The sequence below is a fragment of the Microcebus murinus genome, chromosome 8 (assembly GCF_040939455.1).
Source record: "Microcebus murinus isolate Inina chromosome 8, M.murinus_Inina_mat1.0, whole genome shotgun sequence".
NCBI lineage: Eukaryota > Metazoa > Chordata > Mammalia > Primates > Cheirogaleidae > Microcebus > Microcebus murinus.
This window is the reverse complement of record NC_134111.1, coordinates 10,501,148-10,516,283: the sequence shown is the minus strand read 5'-3', so window position 1 is coordinate 10,516,283 and position 15,136 is coordinate 10,501,148. Positions and strand designations below refer to the sequence as shown.

General features: G+C 33.9%; 1 protein-coding gene across 6 annotated transcripts in view; it reads left to right on the top strand.

Annotated features, from left to right (window-relative positions):
* PTPN4 (protein tyrosine phosphatase non-receptor type 4) overlaps positions 1-15,136 on the top strand; it is a 225,519-nt gene that overhangs the window by 118,042 nt on the left and 92,341 nt on the right. For 3 of the 6 annotated variants that reach the window (XM_012749750.3, XM_012749751.3, XM_076005468.1), the window contains 5 exons: positions 8,632-8,674; positions 8,752-8,851; positions 12,854-12,898; positions 13,142-13,194; positions 13,916-14,036. The exons of 1 other annotated variant lie outside the window; for it this stretch is intronic. In XM_012749750.3, the coding sequence (XP_012605204.1) occupies positions 8,632-8,674; positions 8,752-8,851; positions 12,854-12,898; positions 13,142-13,194; positions 13,916-14,036 (362 nt within the window). The remainder of the gene's footprint in view (positions 1-8,631; positions 8,675-8,751; positions 8,852-12,853; positions 12,899-13,141; positions 13,195-13,915; positions 14,037-15,136) is intronic. 2 more of the 6 variants (XM_012749752.3, XM_076005469.1) reach the window with 2 other exon arrangements.

Here is a 15,136-nt window from a genome sequence, read left to right as displayed (position 1 = left end):
TTATGAATTTTTATCCATTCTGCCAGTCTATATCTCTTCAGAGGACAGTTTAAGCATTTATATTTATTGAAAGGATTGAAATTGGAGGAAGATTACCATTCATATTGTTGGGTGGAGATTTGTTGCTTTACTTTACTCCTTGAGTAAAGTAAATCATGTAGTTCGAAATCTAAACTTTAATTCTTTGAGGAGTGTTTACTGCCCTGTTTTGTTAGAAATGCGGATCTGAGAACTTCCCGTAGAGATGGTCTGGTCTTTGCAAATTCCTTCAGTGATTGTCTGTGAAGGACTTTATTTCTCCCTCATAGATGAAACTTAATTTTGCCTGATAAAGAATTCTAGATTGGGCTTTGTTCTGTTTTAGAAGATTAAGGATAGGCACCCAATCCCTCCTGACTTGTAAGGTTTCAGATGAGAAGTCTGCTGTTAGTCTGATAGGCTTACCTTTATAGTTCATTTGCTGCTTTCGTCTCGCTGCACGGAGAATTGTTTCTTTCACGTTTACTTTGGTCAGCCTAAAAACCATGTGACGAGGTGATTGGGTTTTCACATTGAGTCTCTCAGGAGTTTTGTGTGCTTCTTGTATTTGGATATTAAGATTTCTAGCTAGGTGTGGCATATTTTTCTCCAGTATTCCATGAAATAAGTTTTCCAGCCCTTGTGATTGTTCCTCTTCCCCTTTCAGAATTCCAGTCAATCTGAGATTTGGCTTTTTAACATAATCCCACACTTCCTATAAACTTTGGTCTTGTCTCTTGTTTCTGTGTTCCCTTTTTTCCTCTGAATTGTTTAGAGCATAGGCATAATCTTCAAGTTCTGAGATTCTTTCCTCTGCATGATCTATCCTGTTCTTTAGGCTTTCCACTGTACTATGGAGATCCTTGATTATTTCCTTCATTGCCAGAATTTCTGTTTGATTTTTCTGGATAATCTCAATTTCTTTGGAGAATCTTTCATTTATTTCCTGTATTGTTCTTGTGGTTTCTCTATGTTGTGATTCTGTTTTCTCTTTAATTCCATTTTATTTTGTAGCAATCCACATTCGGAAATTTTCCTCCGTCAGTTTACTCATATCATCTAAGTTGGTGTCAGATGATGGGGAATGAGTATTTTGCTTTGGAGGTGACTTTTCTCCCTGGTCCTTCATGTTTCCTGTAAACTTTCACTGTTTCTTTCTCATGTGGTTCCCTTATTGAGGATTAGAGGTGCAGGGACTGTATTATGACCTAAAATCTGGAATTCCTGAGGGACGATTCTTGGCAGATCTGGAGATATGTGCTATGGACTAGCAGAGTTTGAGCGGCCTGAGGCCACTGAGATGTTCCGCCGAATAGTGAAAACTTTCCCTTTTTCGTGTCACCAGCGGAGCTTGGGCTGCTGCAGTCTCCTAGGAGGGATCAGCGGAGGATCACGCTTGTTCCCTCTTCCGCTCCCTCACCGGCCACACTCCAGCAGCTGGGGATCATGGACAGGTTCCGCCGAGGGGTGAAAACTTTCCATGCGTCCCTGAGAGAGCTTGGGCCTTGCAGTCCCCTGGGGAGAATCCGTGGAGGATCGCACTCACTCCCTCTTCCGCTTTCTCGCCAGCAGCACTTGGGCCACCGGAGTCCACCTGACAACTCAGTCAAATGAGCGATCCGTCTCACTTTTCTGTCCCTTCATAAGCAAGGCATAATCCGCTGGTGTGTACAGATCTCCCAGGAAAGGAGAGCCTTCACCATGCCCTGGAGATTTCAAATTGCTCTCCGATCTTGCCTCCTCTCCAGACTGCCTGACCACCCGTGTTACCTCTTCATGCTGACTTCAGGCACTTCCCTGCTTGTGTGGATATGGAGGTCGGTGAAGGAGAAGTTGTCCCCCTGTGAGACGGATCACACAGTCCCTTTTGGTTGGCCACTGAGCATGGCCAGCTTGCACTCCAATCCCCACTGTACTACTCGGATTCTCGGAACTTCACAGCAAATCCACTGAGTCACTTTCCTCCTTTTCCCAATACTCCTGACCCTCAAAGCTTCCCTGCAATTCCGTGAAGCCGATCCTGTGGGAAAACTACCCATTCGAGTGATTCAGGCCGCCTTCTTCACCTCCCACTCTGAAAGCAAAGAGCCAGGAGGACATCCCTAATCCACCATTTTTCACAATCTCTGTACTACTTTTTCTTTGACATATAATAAACTACACTTTGGATTCAAAATTGGACATTTTGTATTTTATGACCCAACACCACTAGACATATCCTAAAACAAATGCTAAAGGTAGTATTTCTAGTTAAAGTGAAAAGATGTTAGACAATAAATCAAAGCCACATAAAAATATAAAGTTCTCCCATAAAAGTAAATTCATGAATGATTATAAAAACAATATTATTGTAATTTTGATTTGTAACTTCATTCATTTTCTACAGTATTTAAAAGACAAATGCATAAAGAACAATTATGAAATCTAGACTTGGGTACAGTGGCACATGCCTGTACTCACAGCTACAAAGTCCAAACTGGGTAACATCGCAAGGCCCTGTCTATTAAAAAAAAGAAATTATAAAATCTCTGTTAAAGGGTACACAATATGTAATGATCTAATCTTTGGCTTTCATAACATAGAGTTGGGGGGGTAGAATTGTAAAAGTATTGTTTTTATAGGCAAGTTAAGTTTGTAACAGTTTAATATAAAATGTAACTCTAGGGTGCCTTATATAATCCCTGTGGTAGCAACAAAGAAAATAGCTATAGAATATCCACAAAAGCAAATGAGAGGGGAATCAAAAAAGGCAACTAAACAGAAATGAAGGCAGTAGTAGAGGAAATGAGGGACAAAGAAAGCTATGACAAGTAGAAAACAAATAGCAAGATCCAAAAGTATGTGCTTCCCTGCCAGTGTTCCAAGTACAAATAGATTAAATTTCCCAATCAAAAGACATAGATAAACAGAAAAGGGAAAAAGAAAAAAAAAATACAGGATCTAACTATATGCTGTCAACAAGACTCACTTTATAGGTCTAATATGCACCTCCTATATATAAGCCCTGTGCAGCAAAAGCCTCCTTTTCCCAGTAAGCAGAGGAAAGACTGTCTTTGCCATCCAGTCTCAAGAAGCTATCTTACTTTTGGTTACTTGACTGTCTGAATTTCTTGTTTCATTTATTTTTGTGTTGTATATCTATAATTATTTTACGATTGCTTCAAATGCAAGCTTACAGAACTGTCTTAAAATCCTACATTTATGTTCTTTAAAAATATTTAAGCTTCCTCTTTACAAAAGCAGCTATACATTTGTCTGTAGCAATACAACAAACTTAGTGCACATTACTAAATGTATATTAAAGATTTACTATGTACTAAATATTTTGTCAAATTTAGAATACTACTATGAGTTAGATACTATAATCCTCATTTTGTAGATGAGATGATCGAGATACTGAGAAATGAAATAATTTGCCGAAGCTCTCAAAACTACAGAATGATAGAGTGGTTCCGGGTTGTGCCAAATTCATTAATTAACAGGGAGGGAACCTGTTGAGATTGACTAGGGGGAATGGTTGGGAAGAGATGTACTGCTGTAGAAGCAGCCCAGTTGGGTCAATCCAATTCCTACTCATGGGCCATGTGGTAAATGATTAGTAATGTCTATCATTAAGTGTGGATACTTGTATTTGGAGAGGTAATTCAATACCCTCAGTTGTCTGGTGATACCCAGTGGAATGAGGGAAAACACCTTTGCTCAAGAGAATAGCTGTTATAATCTCTGGCAGCACAGTCTATCTGTAACCAACTATTGGAGTCCAGCTATGTAGATTAGCTCTTCTCCACAAATAGGCAGACACATAAAGTATTCACAAAGAATCTTACAGGGAATTTCATATAAAAATAAACATTCAGCAAAATAGTTACCAACATTTGAGGAAAGTCATCACTATGAAACAGATAAACTTAAGTGAGCAAAACAAAGATTTTATATAGGAGAGCAGTCTGTAAAGATGACAAAAATAGTGCCAGTCTTGGGGATGATAAGATGAAGTGAATTTTTTCATGTAAATTGCATGAAACAGTGTTTGGAACTTGGTAAGCACTCAGTAAATATTAATGCTAATAAACGAAAGAAAAAGTATAATTTACTTTGGCACAGTTAGAATGTGGCATCCATGTAAAGGAAACAATGAAAGATTTTAGAAATTAAAAATATAATCATCTGAATAATAAAACTCACTAGTGATAAGTATAGTAGATTTCGTGAAAGAATGCTTTTTTCAATGTTATGGGTGCAGCAAATAAAAATAATACAAGCATAAAGAACATTTTAGTAACAGCCATCAGATTCAATCAATTGCATAGTCTATATTTTCTTTTTAAATTCCCATGGAACTTTTCTAGAAATTAAGTATATACTCAATTGTAGAAATTTCATTACTATGTTTTGGCAGATAAAATCATTAGTATGAAACAGTGTGTAGAATAAAAAAAAGATTCTTCCAAGGAAAAAGAATGAGAAATTGGCTTTTGAGAAGATTAAAACAGAGCTCCATGCCTAAACAGAAACGCCTCACAAATTGATAGAGTTCATGATGATATACCATTTCTTTTTAGCTATCAGTATTATTTAGATGTTACTAGTTTCTAGTGAAACATAATGGCATTTAAAATTCATATGTATGGTATTTCTGACAGTTAAGAAACTTTTCTCAGATATAGTACAATCATCCAATGGATATAGCAGTTCTTGGAACAGAAAGTATAATCTGTACCTAAATGTAGGTAGTGATCTCAGTACCCATTTATGTAAGAACAAAGTTGAGGGTTTATAATACTTGTTTTCAGTATATAACAAAACAGTTACTGTAAGCAATTCTCCTACATTATATTCTCAAGGGGCTTCAAAACATCGTATCTACACAAAAAATTTGTACTCAGATGGTCATAGCAACATTATTCATAATAGGTAAAAAGTGGAAACAACTCAGATGTCCATGAAGTGACTAGATAAACCAAATGTGATATGTGTGTGAGTGTGTGTGTGTGGGTATGCAATGGAATGTTAATTCAGCAATAAAAAAGGAATGGTACTATCACTAGCATGGCTATAATTTTTAAAAGCTAATATTGATGAGGATTTAAATAAATTGCACCATTGATGGTAAGGATATAAAAAGGTGCAGCTACTGTGGAAATTGGAAGTTTCTCAAAAAGAGTTTATCATATGAGCCAGCAATATCACTCCTAGACATATATTAGGCAAAAGAATTGAAAATGTATGTTCACACATCAACTTGTACACAAATGTTTATAATGTTATTATTCATTTAGCCAAAAGGTAGAAACAACCCATATGTCAGCCATAAAAAGGAATGAAGTACTGTTACATGCTACAACATGAATCAACCTTGAAAATACTATATTAAGCGAAAGTAAACAAACACAAAAGGCTACCTATTATATGATTCCATTCTTATGAAATGTTCAAAATAGGCAAATCCATAGAGACAGAAAGTAGGTTAGTAATTGTCAGGGGCTATGTGGAGGGATACATTGGGACTGACTGCTTAATAGGTACAGGATTTCTTTTGGGAGTAATGGTAGTATTCTGGAATTAGATGGGCTGATATTTGCACAACATAGGGAATATACTAAAGTACAATGAACTATATACACTTTAATATGGTGGATTTTGTGGTATGTGAAATATAGCTCACTAAAAATCCTATATAAAAATGATGGTGGTTCTATTGTCATAAGTGTTTTATATTTTGATAAATATTGCCAAGTTGTCCTCCATTGAGATGGTACACTTTATTAAATAATTTCAGAAGCTATGTGTGAGAGTGCCTGTTTTTCTCACCTGTATGTTATCAAAACTTTTAATCTTTGCCAGTATTTCTGTTGAAAAATAATAACTTAATGTAGATTACATTTGTATTTCTCTAATTATGATCAAGATTGGTCACATACTTAAATGTCATTTTTATTTCTTTCTGAACTTCTGTTCTTATCCGTTGCCTGTTTTTCTGTTAGAGTTGATCTTTACTGATCTGTAGAACTTCTTTATGTGTTTTTTTTTCCTAGTATTTCAACTTAATGACAGATTTTTACCATGAATGCCATCTTTCTGTTCAGTATTGACATAGCATTGCCCCATTTTCATGGTTTTTATGTGAACCAAGGTCCTATCTCATGACATCATAAGGGCTATTAAGTTTCTCAGTGCTTATCATTATATTCCTTCTAAGCTATGTCCACTTAACATGTCTATTTATATATAGAAATATATTTGTATTTCTTATATCAGAATATTTTAAGGAGAACTGAGTGAGGAAGGCAAGCTTTAGATAAATTAATGGATTCTAAATTTTGGTTTTTAGGTAGTCATTAAAGTGAATATAATTTATGAGTTTTTCTAGAAAATATGAAGAACAAAATCAACAGAGTAATGGATAAATGAGTGGAAAGATGGATAAATGAGTGGAAAGATGGATAAATGGGTGGATAGATAGAGGAAACAAATGTATTAAATTGGGCTGATAACCTTACCAACTGTTGAGTCATTCAGCAGGTTTAGTCCTTCAATAAATATTTTTAATACATAGTATATGCCAAGCCCTGTGTTGGGTGCTGACGATCTAGTGTTGACTGAAACGGATTTTATTCCTGACCTCAGGGAATGTATAATCCAATGAAGGAGACAAGCAATAACAAGGTAAAAACATTATAATCCCAGCACTTTGGGAGGCCGAGGGAGGATTGCTTGAGGCCATGAATTCAAAACTAGCCTGGGCAACATAGCAAAACCTCATCTCTACAAAAAAATAAGAAAGATTAGCCATACATGGTAGCACACACCTATAGTCCTAGCTACTTGGGAGGCTGAGGCAGGAGGATTGCTTGAGTCCAGAAGGTAGAGTTTGCAGTGACCTGTGATTGGGCCACTGTACTCCAGCCTGGGTGATAGAATGAGACCCTGTCTTTAAAAAAATTTTTTTTTAATAAATGAATAAAAAGATAAAACAAACATAATTTAGGTAATGTTATAAAGGAATTTACTGTTACTTGCTTGTTTATAAAAAATAACTGACTAAATGGGAGCTGTGTGACATACTTTTGATAGGGAGGTCCATGAGGCCTTTCTGAGGAGGTAGTATTTAAGCTTAGACTTACAGGTTATGCTAAGAGAGCCATAGGAAAGCTAGAGGACATCTTATGAAAGGGAAACTTGAAATTGAGGGCTTTAAGATGGCATCTTTGAGAAACTGAAGGGAGGCCATTAAGAAACAGAAAGGAAGCCATAATGGCTGGGACTTATTAAATGGAGGTGTACTCAGAAGAAATGAAGAGACTAGTCAAGCCATGGTAAGGACTTTGGACCTTGCAGAGAAGTTATCAAGAGCTGTTAGCAAAGGAGTGTCATAATCTAGTTTATGTTTTAAAAAACTACTCTAGCTACTGTATGGAGGATGAAGAGGGAGATGGTGAGGGGAAAAAGAAAAAAACAACAATAACTCGGAGAGCAGTGGCCAAAGCCTACACCAGAGAGATGAAGATGATAAATTGATAAATTCTAGGTACAGTTTAAAAATGGAATCAGCTAGATTTAATGTGTTGGATGTTATAGATGATAGAGAGGAAAGATTCATTGAGTACTCTCAGCCATTTGTTATTAAAATCTGTGTGCTCTGCATGAATTCATATGTGGGCAGTAGAAGTTAGGTTTATAAATAATGATACATAAGCTTACATTTATATAGTGCTTTGAAAATACTACCACATCTAGTACCTCATTTTGGGTTGTTTAATTTTTTAACTGAAACATATTGGCACTTGAAATTTTTCTGAATTCAGTTATAATTTTCTGGAAGTAGAGCTTAACGGGCATTCAGATGTATTGCGAAAGCTTAAAATCCTCACACACAAACAGCATTCATTCTCAAAACTAAACATTATCTCATACAAAATTGGTGGGGTTTTTTGGAGGGGGAAGGGGACTTTATTTTATGTTTAAAGGAATAGGATAGAAATTACAAAATATCTTCTAAGAGTAGATTTTAAAGTTCTATAGTTAAATTTTGTCTGAATGAAAGTATAAAGCCCGGCATTTCTTTTCTATGAAAGATGGAAAACATTTTAAAAATTTGCTAGACTGCTATAAACTATAGTTAAATTAATGGAAATCACTTCAGATTGCTGTAGTAGTTAATCGTCTTCACTTTGAAAGAGAGGTTTTACACAATGTATAATTTGATGGGAAGTTCAAATCAAAGTCTTAAAGTTCTGATAAATACATTCAGTAATTTCTAACATAATTTTATATTTGATATGAAAAATTTTGTCCCATAATTTAATGGTTTTTTTTCCTACTTAAGCTTTTTCAGAAATGCAATTTTTAGTATTAATCTCTAAATGAAATAGATTTGTAAGAATAGATATTTTTGGGAGGGGGGCGGGTATATATATACATAATGAGTGAGATGTGCACCATCTGGGGGATGGTCATGCTGGAAACTCAGACTTGTTGGGGGAGGGGGGAAAGGGCATTTATTGAAACCTTAAAATCTGTACCCCCATAATATGCCGAAATAAAAAAAAAAAAAGAATAGATATATTAGTTCCTCAAGGAAAAAAAGAAATGTTTTATTTATTTATTTTACAGAGGTGGCTGGATCCAAACAAACCAATAAGGAAGCAGCTAAAGAGTGAGCATACATATTTACTTGATGTTTTGCAAGTATGTTTTATAAAGATAAAGGATTAATATAATCTGATTAATTAGAACTGCTTTTGTTAATTTTAGGAGGATCTCCTTACAGTTTGAACTTTAGAGTCAAATTTTTTGTAAGTGACCCCAATAAGTTACAAGAAGAATATACAAGGTAGGTTGATGGAGCATATTTTTCTTGAAAATACTGTGAAAACTCTAATATGAAATTATAAAATTAATTAGGCAAAATAGATTACTAGGGTATAATCCTGAGCTTTCTGGTTAACACATAATAAGTTATGGATATAGCAAAATAACTATTTTCTCCCCTTTTGGATGGCTTGGAGGGCTTTATGGAATTACAACTTCAGGCCACCAATTCAGCCACAAGCAGCTCTCTGAGTTGTGCAAATATTAAAATTTTCTACTTGTCTTGTAGAAAATTGTCTTGTCTATTAATTGAGATAATCAGATGCTACTGAAATGGGATCCAAGGGGGATGCTACATAGTGACAATTTTTTTGTGTTTTTTTTTTTTCATGTAAGAACATATTCTCTATATATTTTTTCATTGAGAACATGGAATTTATAAAATATATGACCATCATGAGCAGTAATAATTGTCAGGTACCTTTTTTTCCTATGTATTTTTAATCTTTGCTTCTAAGGAAAATATAATGGACTTTATAAAGGATGTTATAGGGAGTGCAGTAGCATGTGGAGGCCTTTACATGCCCACTTTACTGCCCATTTTATGTCTGAGCTTATGTTACTATCTCATTTTTTCTTGTCACTTTTACTTGACAAAGTGCACATAAGAATGATCCAGATGAGCATTCTGACAGTATTCTTGAATGTAAGGTGAAATGTTGAAGGTAGAAATAGAAATACTGACAGTGTGGTAACTGTCATTGTTAAAATAAGCTGAATGAAAACCTTGTGCATTACTTGAAAGACAGAATTAGTAATAAGGTTTTTTTCAAAGACAGAGTAAAAATTAGCATATTATGCCTTCTGTAAAATTCTCTGATATAAGTATATAGGTCCGTGACTATATTTGGAATTACTTAAAAGATACATATCAGTTTAAAAATCCATACCTAAAACTCCCCATAGATGGGATGTTAGATTTTAACATATCAGTTATCCTTTAGGATACTGTGTTGGAGTGAAGAAACAAAAGGGCAAATTAAAGATATTTAATTAGCTGCAGCTGCCAGTTCTTAGGTGTTTATAAAGTAGAGTTTTTAATAGTAGACCAAGTAACATAAATTAGATTGAAATTCTGAGAGCCTTTTCTGTGTGTTTGTGGAAGGAGTGCAGATATTTTATTTTTATTTTTATTTTTTTTATAATGGAAGAACACAGATGTAGGCTCTGGATTAGGCAGTCCTAATGTTTGCCACTAAAAGTAGAATCTGAGCTAATTTATCTTGAAAAACAAAGTTATGTTATATGAATACCTTTTAGTTTAATATTATAGACCTTAATTAGTCAAGTTTTGCTGTTCTTGTTCTTATTAAATAATTAAAATAACAAGGGCCGGGCTCTGCCCACTTATAAACCTATAATCCTAGCACTCTGGGAGGCTGAGGCGGGAGGATCACTTAAGGTCAGGAGTTTGAGGTTGCTGTAAGCTAGGCTGATGCCACAGCACTCTAGCTGGGGCAACAGAGTGAGACTCTGTCTCAACAAAAAGAAAGAAAGAAAATAAAATAAAAATCTTTTATCTTAATAAATAATTCTCAGTATAATAAAACTTCCCTTTATTTTACATGAACTTCAAGGAAAGTACAATGAATTAATGAAAATTGCAGATTATAAAATAATATTAAATGTGTTTTTTTATTTCCTGGTACATAGGATAACTTAAAATCAAGTAGTAAAATATTCCATAATATATATTTTACATAATCATATAATAAATATTTACAACTAAAAGTCCAATAATTTAAAGTCGGATTTCTAAGAGATTTAATGTTTATGAAAAGTTAATGTAAACAATTAAAATATTGTCAGTTATAGCCATGTTCATAATTTACTTCACTCATAAAACTGTCTTTGCATTTCTGAATGGAACTTGAATGGGTTGATTCTTTTATTATTATAGCCTGTAGTGATAACATAATCAGGAAATAAATGTGTCTCACTGGTAATTAAGTCAAAATAACTTCTGGAGTAGAAGTAAAATCAAGTTTGATAGTGGTCAGTGAATTAATTTATGCTCAGTCTATCAGTCTTAGAAGATCTTTGTTTTCACTAGAAATAATGGTTTATTTCAAAAAACCTTTATAATGGAATGTTAATGGGGTCAATGTCTAATTTTTATTTTATTACAATCGAAGAAGAATGATTTTTCTTCAATTACAAATTAGAATCACTTGGGGGAGATTTAAACCATACTGTTTGTCTTGGGCACACCTCTAGATATTACAATTTAATAGGTCTCAGATGGACCTGAATATAGTTAGGCATTACAAGCTTCCCAGGTGATTCTAATATGGAGCCAGGGTTAAGAAATACTTTAAATACTTTTAAAACTTTAGTGCTTGAGTAGTCTTAATGTGATGGTGGTGATTAGTAAGAAGACACCTATGGCCACAGCTGTTAAATTTTCAGGACTGGTTTAGACCCTACAAAACAGGAAATCTACACCTCCTTACCTTGAGACTCCATTTTGAATTAGTGGGAAAAAAGAATGGCGTCAAAGAGTTTCCATTTAGTATTAGTAGATGCTAGCATCATTGGAATAAAATTTTTCCAATTCCTGAAATACCTATACTAGCAAGTAATATGCCTTTGTTTTTTGCAAATGTAGAGACTAAAGCTAGGCCAAATTTTAAATAGTTTGCCCAACATCACAGGCTAGCTTAGCCTAGGACTTGGAATTCTGGCTTCCACTCTTAACAATCCTTACTGCTTGGTTAAATGAGTTATATAAGTAAAATTCAGCAAGTATTGGTATTATTTATGTGGGATTTACAGTTTATGTCGAGGAATATACATGTCTTTTAAATCCTAACTTTCAGATTGTTTCCCATCAGGAACCTTTAACTTTTAATTATTATGTCAGATAGGCCAGATAGAAACATACTATCTTGGATTTGAATAAGTAGATAATATTTAGAATATTATGCATTAAGCCTTACAAGGAATTTATGTTCTTCATTAATATATGAAGCCAGGATATTTGTATCCATTTTTTTTTTCTGTAATGAATATATGCTCCGAAAATCTTAATTACATTCTTTGGTAATTTGGAAATTGTCGTGGAGTTTTTAATGACTTTAATTAGCCAACTAGAACTTTTAATGACTTCTGACTATTGAAATAATCACTTTATTTTTAGTTGGGTAAAATAAAAATCTTAAAATTCCCTGTTTAAACATTTAAAACCACAAAATTTTGGTCTTTTGCCAACATTATACAGCACAGGTGACTTTGCCCAAGCATTGGTAAATCTGTGAGTGAATGGCTTACCCACTAGCAGGGACTTATGGACAATGCCACCTTGTGAGCAATCTCAGAAGTTTTGTTATAGGATACTTTTAATGTTTTTGTTGGTTTTAAGGAAATAGCATACACGACAATTAAAATAGTAGAGCAATAGTAGGGAAAGGCACTTGTGTTTTTTTCTGATCAAAGAGAGGTTTCTTAATTCAAATGGAAGTGGATAGATGCTATTCTACATCTAGCAGCTTCCTGATGCCTAATGATAAAATGATGAAAACACCCCCCTGTCCTTGAAGCTGGCTTTCTATTACAGCAAAAAGGATGATTTTCTTTAATTGGGCTCTGGTGCGTTGTTGCTACTATCAGTTCTCACAGGGTTCTGATGCTGAAGTTTTCTATGCTTCCCAGTTCTATTTTCTGCATACATCAATCCTCCAAAGTATGTCTCCCTATTGTTCTCCCTTGGGTATGTAACTCTGAAAAATCTTGAGGAGTTTTGTAGTGGAAGCTAGTGTAATCAAGACATTAAAGGTACCGAATTTCATATATCAAAGAATTTTAAAGATTTGGATTCATTAGTTTATGAAAGCCTATTTAAAAATATCTTTGCATATGCTAACATAAATTATAAAAGCAAATATTTGAGTATTTCAATAACTATACAGTTTTTTAGAACTAAAATTGTTACAATTCCAATAAATGCTATCTTTTTTTTTTTAAGGTACCAGTATTTTTTGCAAATTAAACAAGACATTCTTACTGGAAGGTGGGCTATTTTAATTCTTTTGTAATGGACTTTTAAAATACTTTCAATTCTGTATTATTTAAATAATACATGATCATTACAAATTATCTATCAAAAAATGAATTCCTTTCATCAAATAAGTTCATTTTTTAACAGTTAAAATTAAGTCACTTAGAAGCTTCAAGTGTGAATAGTATAACAAATTATAGCACTTTTGAAATTAATTACGTTTAACCTTTAGTTATATTTTCTGTTTTGTTTTAGATTGCCTTGTCCTTATAATACCGCTGCCCTTTTAGCTTCATTTGCTGTTCAGTGTAAGTATCAGCCCACTTTTAGGTCAATTAGCATATGACTTTAGGGTCTGTGTTAATAGTACATTGCCTTTAATGTGGGCATTCTTTAGACATGTTACTACGCAGAATATAGTGACAGCTGAAGAAAATTTAATGAAACGTCCAATTAACAATTACTGTGATTTTTGAAAAAAATTGTCTCTGAAATTCTTGGAGGCCTAGAAGAATGTTAAATAGACTGTTGTGGCCGGGCGCGGTGGCTCACGCCTGTAATCCTAGCACTTTGGGAGGCCGAGGCGGGCGGATTGCTCAAGGTCAGGAGTTCGAAACCAGCCTGAGCGAGACCCCGTCTCTACCAAAAATAGAAATAAATTAATTGACCAACTAAAAATATATATACAAAAAATTAGCCGGGCATGGTGGCGCATGCCTGTAGTCCCAGCTACTCGGGAGGCTGAGGCAGTAGGATCGCTCAGCCCCGGAGATTGAGGTTGCTGTGAGCCAGGCTGACGCCCCGGCACTCACTCTAGCCTGGGCAACAAAGTGAGACTCTGTCTCAAAAAAAAAAAAAAAAAAAAAAAAAAAAAAAAAAATAGACTGTTGTAATTTGCTTAAGTGGTTACATTAGAAGCATAAATATTTTACATTTCTAAACACAATGGAATTAATGACATTGCTGATCTGACTAAAATAATTGAAAAATATATTTCTTAAAATATGAATATTTTCCCTCCATTATTAGCTGAACTTGGAGACTACAATCAGTCAGAGAATTTGCCAGGCTACCTCTCAGATTATTCTTTCATTCCTAATCAACCTCAAGATTTTGAAAAGGAAATTGCAAAATTACATCAGCAACATATGTAAGGATTTATTTAGTCTTTTGTTTATTTGGTAAACTTCTTAATAGCATCCTTTCTAGAGAAATGTTTTAAATTATTTCTAATTTGATGATTGTATTTATTTAATATAGACTCATTACTATTATCTAAAATAATAAAGATGGTTATAAAGAAATGTGTGTGATCTATACAAAACAATCATTGCTTATTTTTCATAGAATATATGAGCTTTGTTTTCATTTCTCCTAAGAAGTATAAAGCTATATGTAAACAGAAATGTATTTGCTTTTACATAAAGTTGTCACTTCTTTAAGAAAGAATTTTAGAATATTACTAGTTAAAATACATAGATCAGTCTGCATGGTAATTCTCAGTTTTTAGTTATATGAAAGGAGTTGATTCTGTTTGGTAATAGAGCCAAGAGGAAGAAGAAAAGGAACTCCATGTAATACTAAGTTACTAAAATATATTTCTTAAAAACAGTATGGATTAAGCATCCTTAATCTGAAAATTTGAAATTTGAAATCTGAAACTTTTTGAGTACCGGTAATACACCACACATGGAAATTCTACACCTGCCATTATGTGATGGTTTGGAGTCAAAACACAGTCAAAAGCTTTTTTCATGCACAAATTATTAAACATATAAACATATAAAATTACTTTCAGTCTATGTGTATAAGATATAAATGAAAATAAGTGAAGATATCTCTCATGTGTATGCAGATGTTTCAAAATCTGAAAAAATCATAATCTGAAACACTTCTGAGCCCACACATTTTAGATAAGGGTTACTCAACCTGCAGCACTTTTTCATTCATAACACTGTTCAACTTTGATTTTTGTGTGTGTATGTGCATGAATCCAGTTTTCTATAACATAATTTCTTTAAAGAACAAATTTCTTGATTTGAATAGGAAGTCATACTGTTTATTGGTTCAGAATTCAGTTTTGCTTTTAACGTATGGTTCAGACTACTCTGGGAGAAACTAAAGCAGTGTTGTATATTGTTGGCTTAGAGTCTGAACTAAAGAGCCAAGACTAGCTGGTTTAAAATTCTGGTAAGGTTATTTACTTATAACCTTACTTATTTATAACTTCTTTTATTTATTTATTTATTT